A 13,894-nucleotide genomic window follows, 5' to 3' on the forward strand; every position below is an offset into this window, starting at 1 on the left:
GCTCACACACACACACACACACACACACACACACACACACACACACTGTGATGTTCTGCTGTTAAAAGCAAGCAAATGGGGCCCTCTGGTGGTCGGAATAAGTTGCACTGGCGTGTGTTTTGTACTTTCGGTGTTACCGTAGCCAGTTCAGACATGGGAAGGAAGCAGCAGACACGTTTCTCTCATTCTGTTTGTATGGCCAGAAAGAACATTTGCCTGTGAGTATTTTATGTTCAATTGTTGCGGTAGTGAATAGTAAAACCTGTCTCTGATGTAAACTTTTGTTGTTAGATTAAAAGACGTTGTAAATCTTAAATCCATCTGAAGATGCTAATTGTTAGCATGTCTATGGATTTTCCTATTTATGTTAGCATCGAGCTAGTGATCTTTTCTCATTCATTTGAATGTATAATGCTATGTTAATGTGCTGTAACAGAGAACATAACTGAGACATGTTTTGTATGTATGTTGCAGTTTTACAGTGAAGTCTCGAGTAAAAGCTTTGGAGAGAAGTTTTCGGCGTCCAGCTTTTCTTGAGAAACCTGTTATGTATCTGCCGAGCTAGCCGCTATACACACAAGCAGGGGCAGAAGACACACAAAAAAACACCACTACGCTGGCTGAAAGACAGCGTCGCGGGTGAAATCTCAGCGTCGGGGCCCCCAGGGACAGCATCGGGACATTCAATGATGCTAGTGAGAACCCTGGGTATACTTACTGTTTTACACATATGTTTTTATAAGAAATACATACTGTTAATAGATACACATACTGTTTCATAGACATACATACTGTTATTCATGGTAATACACATTGTTAATATTGTTCATAGATACACATACTGTCATATACTGTTGGTACTGTAAATTGTGTCTATTCATATTTCATCCAGTTTTATTTTTCAGTCTACTAAGCTCTATTCTTATGTTAGCTTGTTAAATTGTAAATTTCTACAATATTTTCTTATCTTATTTTTAGTTTTTGTATTGTTATATTTGCTCAATTCTTATTTCTGCCACACTGGTGTTAGTTAATATTGCTGCACTAACTGGAGTTGCGCTCCGAATTTCATTGTACACACAATGACAGTAAAGACTATTCTATTCTATTCTACTCTATTCTGAAGATAAAAAAGAAGTGTTTATATTCTAATGTAGAAAATGTATTATCTGCATAAATGGTAAAAAAGCACTAAGGCAGTTCTATCTGTGAATCAGTTCCAAAGTGGACACAGTATTATATTCTTGTGAGCTGTTTAATGGTTTTTATCACTGCCCATCGGTGTTATAAACTCAGAAGACCCCGCCTCTTCATTGTGTCAAAGCAAGTGTTAATGTTTACAAGTTCAATGAAACACTGGAAGCAGAACTGCTCTTCTTATCAAGAAAATGGAGAGAAAAAAGAAATGTCACAAAAATGAATTATAGAAACAGAATTCAGGTAAAGCTACTCCCTCCCCTCTGTCAGCAGATAGAGTGTTAGCTCCAAGTCTGTGTACTGTGACTTTGCTCCTGACTAAAATGACAAGTGAAATACAACTATTTATTATACTTGGTGAACAGCAGCAGGTGACAGTGTTTGTAAACTGCAGCTCAGTAAAGATAAAAGTCCTTCATGACAACATGCCTCCATGATGCTGTACAAAGTGAAAAATAGGCCTATTACCTATTAACACTGGACCCACAAACATCACTATAGGGTCTTATTTTTTCCTCACACAGAAAATGGATCAGGAATCAATATCAAAGACAGGAGCTGACCAATAAGCACTGGAAAACGTCGCAATACAATGTTCATAGAACAAGAAATGACACAAAAAACTACCCCGCTCTCGGTGAAGGGCAGAGGAAAAATATAGTGTTTGCTTTTCTTTACCTTTGTGTGGCTGTACTCTGCCTTTCCAGACTCGCCGCCAACTGATTTGGTTTCGGGCCTGGGTTTGAGGACTTGGCGCAGTGGGCTGGAGATCGGCAAACCGGTCACACTGATCCCATCTGAAAAAAAAATGAAAAGCAAACTCAGTCAGCGAGAAAAAATGAGTGGAGTAGTACAGCTATCGGAGGAATGAGCACAGTATTAGAGGCATCAGCAGTCTGCAAGGCTTTACAAACCTGTTGTATATAAGTGTATGGAGCTAAACAAAAAAAAAACCCAACAAAAAACCTGACTGACTGAATGGATGGATGAATAAAAAATGGCTTTTGGCACAATCTTTCCACTGTGATTGCTCAGAAAACTGCTGTAAAATCAGTTTTGACAAATAACTCATCCCCTTTTAATTTTATTTTCAGCCATTACAACCACAATGTTACGTTATAATGAATATTTGTCACATTTTTGCTAAACAACAACATTCAGTACATTATTTGGCAGGGCTGATTTTGCCAGGCAAAAGCAAAAGCATTAGTTTGTTAAATATGTTTCTGTGTTGGTGAATAAAAACTGCTTGATAATGAATTCCAAGGCCTTTGCAAAACATGTTTTGTTATTTAGGATTGGACACAAAATTCAACGTTATTCCGGTCTCAAGGTCCAATATAAAAATAATAAACAAACAATACAAACAAAAATAGTTAGAGTCATTTTCACAAGATAGATAAAAAGTAGTTCCACGCACAGTCGTGTAGAACAGTCAGTCCACCTTTAGTTTTGTTGTTTTTGCAGGGTTGAAATGAGTGCACATTATTTTTTATTCTCTTTTGTTCAGATACAATGAGAAAATCCAGGAAATATGTGAAAAGCTAAATGGGTTGCAAAGGTTAATATCAGTATTTAGTGTGACCCCTGACTCCGTGAAAAGAAACAGCACAAACAGAAACATCTGACAAGTTGAATGAAACCTGGTACAAAACATGAGAAAATGAATGCAATAAATCTCACATTGTCTGAACAAAAGGGTTAAAATATGTTAAGCGTAACAGGAGATCATACTAAAAACTACTACTTTGGTTTACAGAGGCTGATTTTTCCACTGAAACTTTTCGTTTTTCCTGCTGCACATATATCCATATTTCCAGATTGGTTCTTAACCCTTTATCGGGCAAGTGACCATTTTTGGTAATTTCCTCAAACATTAAATATGGGGCCAATCTCATGCCTCAGTGAGGAAGCAAGTTGGTTTTTATAACATTATAAAAACCAACGTGCCCCTTCTCCCCCCTTCTCCCCCTCTCCCTCAGTCTTTATCTCTATCGCGCTCTCTTTTTCTTTCTTTACTCTCTCTCTTTAACCCCAACTGGTCAAGGCAGACGGCCATCCTCCAGGAGTCTGGGTCTGCTCCAGGTTTCTGCTGTTAAAGGGAAGTTTTTCCTCACCACTGTCACCAGTCAGAAGTGTTTGCTCCTGGAGGATTCTGTTGGGTTTCTGTAAATTGGCTTAGAGTCTGGTTTTGACCAACTCTATATATAAAGTGTCATGAGATAAATTTTTTGTTGTGATCTGGCGCTATATAAATAAAATTTGATTGATTGAGTGATTTGATTGGTTTTCCCCTGTAAGTCGCTTTGGAAAAAAGCGTCTGCCAAATGCATAAACATAAACATTATACAGTGATTCACATAGCTTTTATAGAAACTTTGAAGCTGTAAATAGTGAATATGAGTGATTTTTGTCAGTTTATAATCTTATAACAGTTGTTTTATTGCATATGTTTACTTTTTAGCAAGTGGTGCTCAGATGTTTTATGGCAAGAGAAGGTAGCTGACAATGTCCCATAACACACTAAGGTTGAAATTGTGAATTTCAGAGTATTAGAATGAGTGCCCTATTAATACAGATGCACAAATGCATTTGTATGGTCATCAGAACTTTAACTTGACTTTTACATAGTACTGTGTGTATTTAATGGCTTGTTTTATTTTTTGCATGATCATTTACTGATTCCCTACATTTATTACTAAGATTGTCTAGCTTTCAATCACAGGTAGAAGTACGGGAATATATATAGTCAAATTGTGTCTGTGGTTTGATACCGTTATCGTATTCCTTGACATAAAACATGGCATTTCTGGTGGATAATTGGTCAGGATAGTGTTCTTCTCACTCTTATTTTTCAATGCAACACAGCAAACCCTGAAGGCAGTATTTTAATTCAAGATTCGTGTTATGATATCGGCTTCTAGGGTAGATTCCTGATGCTACAGAGCGGAGCAGGAAATGGAAAAGAGAAAAGAGAGCGGTTCTCCGTTCCTGACCTTGAAAGCGGAGCTGTGGACACAGGAGCAGCTGCACTATCAGCAGCTGTGTCCGGCATAACCACAGGGGTTGCTGCTTTCAACCCACTCAGACAATACTCAAAAATGACGCCCAGAGCCCACACTCTGACGTCAAACGAATCATATCACTCTCTGACGTCAGTGTGATACAAAGCCCCGCAATTTGGTCAAACCGAAGGGGAAATTACCAGACTTCTCAGTGGTTTGGCCTCTTCTCTTCATGATAGACTGATAGATACTCACACAGGAAATCAAACTTTAATAACCCACATGTAAGATTGATAAAATAATTACACTGCCAACTCACTTTGCGGGAGCTTTTTGCTTTATTTAAAAGTAGTGTTTAAAATGTCCTATTGTTCAGTGTTTTCTGGGTTGCTTTGTGCTTTTGGTTGGCTGGTCTGTATCCCAACATCAGACTCTGAGCTTAAACTTTAGCTTCCAGTGCAATTCAATTCACCATTTGGGATTATCAGTGAAAGGTTTTTCTCTCAGAAATGTCAGCTTTCGTCGAAGAGAGTTAGAAACTACACAGGATCTAAACTTTGTGGACAACTTCTTCCTCCATTCTCTACAGTTTACTGGTGAAAAGATTATTCTTCCAGACATAAATAGTGCTGCAGAACTGTTGCTTTCATGACACTGTAGCGAATACTGTATGCTTTGATCGATATCTACTGATGATTATTTGGTTGTCTGAAGAAATATCACACACTTCACTCACTTCAGTTTCATAATGATCCTAAACTGTCTTACAATTCTCATATTAACCTGTTAAACCATTTGTTTTTAGTTGGAATCATTTCAATGTGCCACAAAACAATAAATTAGCCGATAGAGGCTTCATTCATATAAAGCCAAGTTATGATCAGAAGACAGCAAAGTTAAGACAAAATTCAAAATCATCGCTTCATAATGCAGCCTTTATTTTTGTACTCCTTTGTCTCATTCAGTGAGTTTTAGAGGTAGATAAATCATACTTGTACCGTTGGATCTGCTTTGCATTAGTGATGTAAAATTTGTTGCATTTGTCTGTTTTATAAAATTATTCATGATTTGCTCAACAGCTTGTTAACAGCTTGTTAGCTTGTTTTCTATATTTCCCTGTTAGTGTTTGTTGTTTGAGTTTTGTTCTGTTTTCCAACAGTAGGTTTTGTTGAACTTTTAGGTGACCTTCTTCTGGTTAAGTGGATGTATAGAATAGATATAGACAAATATATAAGCCAGTCGATATATCGGACCGATATATAGATTTTTTTTTTTTTTTAATATCAGCCATCTGCCTTTTTTCTTTTTTGAAAGCCGATATTTGATCAGTAGTAAAAATGTTATAAGATAGTTGATCAGGCACCTGTGTGGGCAGTGTTTGAAGTTCAATAAATGTTAAAAGACCGCTATGTACAGGGTGGGGAAACAAAATTTACTATATTTTGAGGCAGGGATTGAAAGACAGTGTATGACCAATTAATTTATTGAAAGTCATGAGAATTTATTTGCCACAAGAAAATTTACATCATAGAAAATGTTTTTATTCTATGTGTCCTCCTTCTTTCTCAATAACTGCCTTCACACGCTTCCTGAAACTTGCGAAAGTGTTCCTCAAATATTCGGGTGACAACTTCTCCCATTCTTCTTTAATAGTATCTTCCAGACTTTCTCGTAATAGTTTTGCTCATAGTCATTCTCTTCTTTACATTATAAACAGTCTTTATGGACACTCCAACTATTTTTGAAATCTCCTTTGGTGTGACGAATACATTCAGGAAATCACACACTCTTTGACGTTTGCTTTCCTGATTACTCATATGGGCAAAAGTTTCTGAAAAGGTATGGATAATAGTGTTAGGTATGATTATGACATCAATATATGTTTGGTTTCAAAACATTTGATGTAGTGCCTGCTGAGAAAAAACAACTAAATGTTCATTGTAAATTTTGCTTCCCCACCCTGTATATGTGTATCAATTATTGTATTGATATTGTTGCATAAAAATGTTAATTATCTGAGTGTTTCAATTGTATTTTAAGGTTAATGTGCTTAAGAAAAAAAATTGTCCTTAAATATCAGCCTCAAAAATCAACTATAGATATCGGCTATTGGCTGACCAAATTTTTTAAAAATCAGCATCGGCCTTAGAAAAAAAACATATCGGTTCACCTCTAGTATAGAATGTGTATATTGCTACAAATGTCACATAGCATTACCATGACAACACAAAACATGTAAATGTGGCTACCAGGCATAAAAGGCTGCCTGTTACATTGAACCTGCATTGAACCTACATTGAACCGACCCATTTCATTTTCATCATTTTGATTTTATTTTCTGACGCTGACTCAGTTTCAGTGCTGAAAGGCTCTAAATAATAAATACAAATTGACCATAAATTTAGCGTCAATTTTCTGTGCAAATTAGTGGCCTATTTTTGCAAATGATGTAATGATAGTAATGATAGTGATAGTTAAAAACAGCAATAAAGAAACAACGATGCAGGTATGTACGAGTATAATTTACCATAGTATATATAAAAAAAATGTAAAGCTAGAAAGAGAGAGAAAAAAATATCACTATAAATAATGAGAATGATAATAAAATAAATGAATAAATCAACAGCAGAGTAAAATTAGACCTGATATTCCCTTCTGAAAGATGAGCTTTGGGGCCAGATTTGAAGGTGGGATGTGAGTCAATGTAAGGAAGATCTTGTGGGAGAGATTTCCAAAGGTGAGAACGACTGAAGGAGTGAAGAGAAGGAAGAGGATGATCTAAGGAGGAGTTCGGAGAGCTATGTAAGCGCCAGATTGTGAAGGGCCGTGAAAGTGAGAAGCAGAATCTTGAAATCAATCCGGTGTTAAACAGGAAGCCGGCGAAACTGCTGAAGAACAGGAGTGATGTGTTCAGAGGAAGGGGTTCAGGTTAGGATCTGAGCAGCTGAATCCTCAACCAGTGGGAGTTTATGGAGGGACTTGAGAGGTAAACCAAAGAGAAGACGGTGACAGCAGTTGATGTGGGATGTAACTGGAGCGTGAACAAGAATGGCAGTGATGTTACAGGGTTCCTGCAGGTTCCTACAAGTTAAATTTAAGACTTCTGGAGACATTTTTAAGACTATTTTGAACAGAATTTAATGCCCATTTTACAGCCTATTTCACAGCCATACTGGCAACATTTCATGACTCCTAGAATTTAGGAAAATGTGTTTATTTACTCCAATGCCTTGACTCCCGTCGTTCTATGTTGAATTGATTTCTTGCACGTTGCAGCGAACTTAAAACACGTTTCCCTCCACTCGTGTCAACCAGGTGGAGAACGATCTTTTCTCCAACCAGACATTAATAAATCTGCACTTCCCCATGCTTACTTTTCACTTGCGAACCGTCCCTTGAAGTTCCAAAGTCAGCTTTCTCGGACGTCTAACGGCTGCATGTGTATTGGGCTGAATGTCCTGTGATAATATCTGCAAAGTTAGCCATAATTGGCTCCTAATTTCAATAGAAATTGTCAGGTTGTAACGGGTGGAACTGAGTAGACTAACGTTACTGTCTTTGTAGCTTAGACATTTAACAGACACATTTAAAAACAATACAACAAACAAATTTAAGGCAACATAACTTAAGACCTACCATATCATATTTAATACCTTTTAAAAACTTTTGAATGCAGATTGTAAATTCAAGACTTTTAAGACTTTATGAGACCCTGAGGGAACCCTGTGTTAGCTGTGAGTGATGGATAAAGATGGTTGATGTTGCATGAGAAGAAATACCGTACTTTCCGGACTATAAGCCGCTACTTTTTTCTCGTTTTGAACCCTGCGGCTTATACAGCGATGCAGCTCGAGTATAGATTTATACAGGCTAACAGCCACCAGGGGTCGCTCTAGCAGGAAGCGCAAAAGTGAGACAGACAGGTGGAAGAGGTGATGCGAAGAGAAGTTTTAATCTTAACTTTTAACAATCATTTTGCGTGTCGTGCACAAACCCTCATCATGGAAAACACATGAAGATATGCATATGATGCAGCTTTTAAGTTAAAAGCAATCGATGTGTCTGTCTGAGAAGGAAATAGAGCTGCAGCACGGAAGTGCCGTTGAGCAACAATGGAGTAGAGATGTAGAAGGTGTGTGACGGAGCTTTTGAGGCTGTTCAACTCCAACACTAAAGAAGACAACTGCAGTGGTTTCAATGAGCAGAAGGAAGATGAGAACACAGATCAATGACTTTTCTGGGTTTTTGAACCAGCTGTGTTCCTGCCGTTTTACTGCCGTGTTACAGGCACTGTTTGGAAAAAAGCAGTGAAGGTATGGAAATAAATATTTAAATAATCTTTCTGTTTACCATCTTTCTGTGTAAATATCTCATGTCACAACGTGGACACCTGCGGCTCATAGTCAGGTGCGACTTAAAGTCAGCTGCGGCTTATAGTCAGGTATGGCTTATATTCCGGTGCGCCTTATAGCCCGGAAAGTATGGTAAGCACAATCCAGAATTACACCCAAAGTCTTGAACTGAGCAGATGGAGGAACTGTGGAGTTTTATCGCTGTTTAATTTGAGAAAGTTGCTACTAACTGTACACAAAATTATGACCACAGATGTAGTCATTTCATTTCAATAATGACCCATACTGCTCCACCAAGACCAGCACAAATTAGCGCAGATCGCAGAGGGACTCCACTAACACAGCACAGCTTGGTACACATTAATATGACACAAGTATAGGATTAATGCATGTGTTTGTCTAAACTAAATAGAGGTAGCAGAAGGAGGTGTTTTCTGGAAGAGTTAGTGAACTAATTTAACTTAATCTAATACTTCATCAGGATCACAGAACAGAAAGAATGGCATGGTTTGTAGCTGCCATAGTACTGGATTCTGACATACAAAATTTAGAACACATTTATTCTCTATTGTGCATAATCTATTGCATTTTTAATATCAGTAATGAAGGCAACATTGTGAATACAAAGTGAGAAAACACTTGGAAATTGGAATGTTACACAACTGAAGATTTCTTGTATTTCAAGTTTTTTTTGCCACAAAGCCTTATGACTTCCTCTGTTTGACTTTGTGAGCATCCTGGTGAATTTGAATGAAGAAAAATATCTGTCTTCTACCTGCTCTTTGTTCTCAGCAGCGCCTCTGTCTGACTGTCACACCCATGTGCAAATGTGTTAACACACGCTTTTTTCAGTATTTAATAAAGGCACAGACATCGACGGCAGGAAGTCCCGTTGCGAGACTCATTTAAATACTTTCCTCTCCAAAATTTGTGACTTTAAATAGAAACTCCAACAAATACAGCACATATTCAATTAGGAGGGGGGCAAAAAGTAGCTGTGTCCACGCCAGCACTAATTTTACACCCCTTAGTAAATTTCAACACCATTTTTTAATGTAAAAAAAGGGTTTGAGTCAGTGCAAAGCATTACTAAATCTCATCCTTCGTAACTAAATACAACCCATGATGCACTGCTCTTTGTATAATACTGTACTTTGCACTCATCCTATTCAACTTGAATACTTACTGATATTGTATTAACAAAAAACTTCGAGTTGTGGTAAATTTTTGCAAACATAAGGCTGTAAAACTAGTTTGAGGGAAAACATGTCAGGGTGTCAACAGCTGAAACAAATGACATATTAAATCACACTGTGGTAAATAGGTTTATACGTAATATATAAGAGTAATGGGTGCTTCTATGAAACTGGTCCCTAAAAACAGGACAGAGGGGCTAAAAATTCAAACCAGATGTATATTAATGTTATGAAGCAAGTCTGGAAGCACTTTGAGTCTATTTTAAAAATAAATATTTACAGAGCTAAAAGATAAACAATTTTTCAGATAAAACACATTTTCAGATTATTTTCATACAAAAATCTGTATGTAAAAGAAAAAAAGGACATTAAAATTATGCGCTACTGTTTTTTCGAATATCTCTTTATTCTCTCACAAGTACATTTTGGGAATCAAACTAACTGTGCAAGTCAGAGTGTTTCACAAAAATGGCTGCTGTTGCCATGTGTTTAACTGGGCAGGTTCAGCATGTAACGCGAGTGGACACAATGAGTTACTCATGAAACCTGGAATGAGACTGAGATTCATGAAAAACCTGCATGTCTGGATTAGAAAAACCACTAGGACCAACAAATGTAACACTGTCTTTATTTATAGCGGTATATAAGACCATTTACAGCCATGTTTTCCAGATCAAATGCACTGACACCTAGGTAGCTTTTCCTGTTCTACTTTTGGTTCTGTTTTTGGCCCCAATATTTTATTAAAAATTTATTAATTTTGGGATGGCTCAGAGCAAGAATATAATTTTTTTGCATTTACCTGAGGTCATCATTAGGTACATCCTGGGGGGAAATATGTCTAAATTTCTCTTTTCTTACTGGGTCTAAAAAACTGGTAAAGCGCCAGGTACCAAAAAGAACCCAGTTTCATAGAAGCACCCTAATGATAGTTTAATGGAGTAAAGAAGAATGGAAGAAAGGTTAAAGTAGAAGGGTCTGGTAACCCCTCACCTCCTCACCACAGATACAGTAGGACTGTGCATGTATCGGTACATGACCGCTGCCGTCCTGTGGCACAGAGACTTTGTGAGTAATGGATGGTGTGATTAACAATGGCACTGCTCACAGTCAGTTCCCTCCTTTACACCCTCCTTCCAATCAGTTCATGTCTGGTTCTGTGTCTAAGGGCCTGGAGGGGAATCAGGTGAACTCAGCTCTTCTATCTCTAGTCCCTTCAATCCCTTTTCTGGAGTAAAACAGCAGGTATCACTTCTGAAGTCATCCTAAAATTACCAACACAACTCTAAAAGTGCAGACTCTCTGCAATGTCTAATGCAAATCTTTCTTCCTAGGATATGGACACTTGTAATAAATATGCAAAATGTTATAACTCAAGTCTGAAACATACTACAGTGCTATATTTCATTTAAAATAGTTTTATTCTAAACCGACATGAAACGCTGAGACTGTCAGAACGCTCTGCCTGATGAGAGACCAGGAGGAATGGAGTTACACAACGTGATGAGCTGAAATCTATTTGCTCATATGCAAAGATCTGAACAAATGATGAGCGTCATTATTGAAAGCCATTCCAGTCGGTCTGGATGCTCCATTAAAGGCAGGGGAAATCATCTGCAACCAGCTGCCTTGTTTCAACAGCAGTAACAAATGTCGGACATAGAGCGATTCACGGAGTACTTCATTGGAGTTGACTAAACCACTGCTATCAATTTATTCCACACAGGCTTTTCATTTTACAAAAGATGTCAGTGACAACAAAAACAGAACAGTGTGGTGTTATTTTGAGGACTAACCGTGTGCTTCTTAACGTCACTGACATACATGACACAGTGGTAAGACACATGCACAGTTCTGGAATTACACCTCTACTTGTTTAGACATATTATTTTATGTATTTATTTTATTAACCACCCACTGCAGTCTACAGCTTTACCATGACAAAAGACCAGGATTCCCATAATCGCTAGTACACAAAGTGAAGGCAAGAGGATTTGCTATTACTACATACGTGGGTAAATAATTTCAGTTAAAAAGGGCCATATGCAGTATTTCTACTTTCAATTTAAAAATGATTTAAAATTGGAACAAGTGATGCCAGGCACAACAATCCCCCCCCCCCCCCCCCCCCCATATTGTAGCTTATTTTGGCATCAATCCAACTGATGTCATCATATCAATTGCCTCTATATATGTGCCAAGTTTGAAGTAAATTGAAATAAAATTGATGTTTTTATCGACATTTGAAATGTTGCCCATTATAAGTCAATGGGAGAAAAAAAAAAGATTAAAAAAAATGCATAAAAAAAACTTTGAACTTTGACCTACTTTTCCTGAAATCTAACCACATCTATTCTGGGTCACTGGTAATCTATAAACCCAATTTGGTATGAATTCAACTAATAGTTTTGCTGCTACAAACACTTGAGTTTTCACCCATTATAAGTAAATGGGGAAAAAAAAAAAAAAAAGATTTTAAAAATGTATACAAAATTTTAACTTTAACCTACTTTTCCCAAAATGTAATGACATCTATTCTGGGTCACTGGCTATAAACCCAATTTGGTATGAATTCAACCAACAGTTTTGCTGTTACAGACATGTGAAATTCCACCCGTTATGAATAAATAGGGGGAAAAAGAAGATTAAAAAAAAAAAAAAATCCTAAAAAATTGAAACTTTGACCTACTTTTCCCAAACTGTAACGCAATCTATTCTATGTCACTGGCAATCCATAAACCAAATCTGGTATGAATTCAGCCAATAGTTTGGCTGCTAGAGTGTTAACAAACAAAAAACAAACAAACAAACCGAACCAAAAACAATACCCCTTACCTCCCCTTTGCGGGGCGGGGTAATAAAGAGCTCTGTAGTTATGCTAAAGACACCAATGTATTGAATTGTAGAGAAATGAGCTGAGTATATTGAGGCCAACGTTCTGTCAGATTTATGTGACCACTAGAGGGAGTAGTGAGTCAGTCTGCTGGTGTATCATGGCGAGGAAAACTAACACCATGGGGCCTTTGATACAAGTCAGAAAGCGACAAGATCCAAAAATCAAAAGAATTCATTTATTTTCTTCTGTATGTAAACACAGCATAAATTACATTTTAAGAGCTAGCATAGAGCACTGCTAAGCTCACTACTTTTTTTTTCCTAGTCAGGACAGACATTCTGCTTGCTTCTGTATAGTTTATGCCTCTTGCTACTGTTAAATTTTGTAGCTGAGTTGATAAACTCAAGAAAATTCCTGCTAAACTGCTTAAGATCTTGACAAACCCAATTAAATCCCATAGTCTAAATGCTACAACACTGCAGGTTGCAACTATAAGTTTCTTTAGTCAAAACACTGGAAACGTATAGTTATCGCTAGGTTTTGTTTGAAAACTTACACAGCAGTTGAATCATTTTGGAGATTTCATCCCCATTAGTAAGATTTAAGGGTTTATTATAAACTTGACTGTCCTGCTGTGTGGGCGTTGATTGACAGATATGATTGACAGATTGATCCCTGGACTTTTCTGAATGAAGACTAGAATTTTCTCAACAGAGAAAGTTCTGCACAAACAAGACTCTGCTAGGATGCCACGGTTTATCGCGGCTCATCCTGACTGTACAGGGTGGGGAAGCAAAATTTACAATGAACATTTAGTTGTTTTTTCTCAGCAGGCATTACATCAAATGTTTTGAAACCAAACATATATTGATGTCATAATCATACCTAACACTATTATCCATACCTTTTCAGAAACTTTTGCCCATATGAGTAATCAGGAAAGCAAACGTCAAAGAGTGTGTGATTTGCTGAATGTATTCGTCACATCAAAGGAGATTTCAAAAATAGTTGAAGTGTCCATAAAGACTGTTTATAATGGAAAGAAGAGAATGACTATGAGCAAAACTATTGCGAGAAAGTCTGGAAGATACTATTAAAGAAGAATGGGAGAAGTTGTCACCCGAATATTTGAGGAACACTTTCGCAAGTTTCAGGAAGCGTGTGAAGGCAGTTATTGAGAAAGAAGGAGGACACATAGAATAAAAACATTTTCTATTATGTCAATTTTCTTGTGGCAAATAAATTCTCATGACTTTCAATAAACTAATTGGTCATGCACTGTCTTTCAATCCCTGCCTCAAAATATTG

General features: G+C 37.2%; 1 protein-coding gene across 5 annotated transcripts in view; it reads right to left on the reverse strand.

The window, feature by feature from the left end:
- trappc9 (trafficking protein particle complex subunit 9) overlaps positions 1-13,894 on the reverse strand; it is a 374,675-nt gene that overhangs the window by 238,548 nt on the left and 122,233 nt on the right. For all 5 annotated transcript variants that reach the window (XR_003936606.1, XM_030147332.1, XM_030147331.1 and 2 more), the window contains one exon: positions 1,876-1,994. Coding sequence is in view for 4 of the 5 variants with exons in the window: in XM_030147332.1 (XP_030003192.1) it covers positions 1,876-1,994 (119 nt within the window). In the remaining variant the exon portion in view is untranslated. The remainder of the gene's footprint in view (positions 1-1,875; positions 1,995-13,894) is intronic.

Source organism: Sphaeramia orbicularis, chromosome 11 (genome assembly GCF_902148855.1).
Source record: "Sphaeramia orbicularis chromosome 11, fSphaOr1.1, whole genome shotgun sequence".
NCBI lineage: Eukaryota > Metazoa > Chordata > Actinopteri > Kurtiformes > Apogonidae > Sphaeramia > Sphaeramia orbicularis.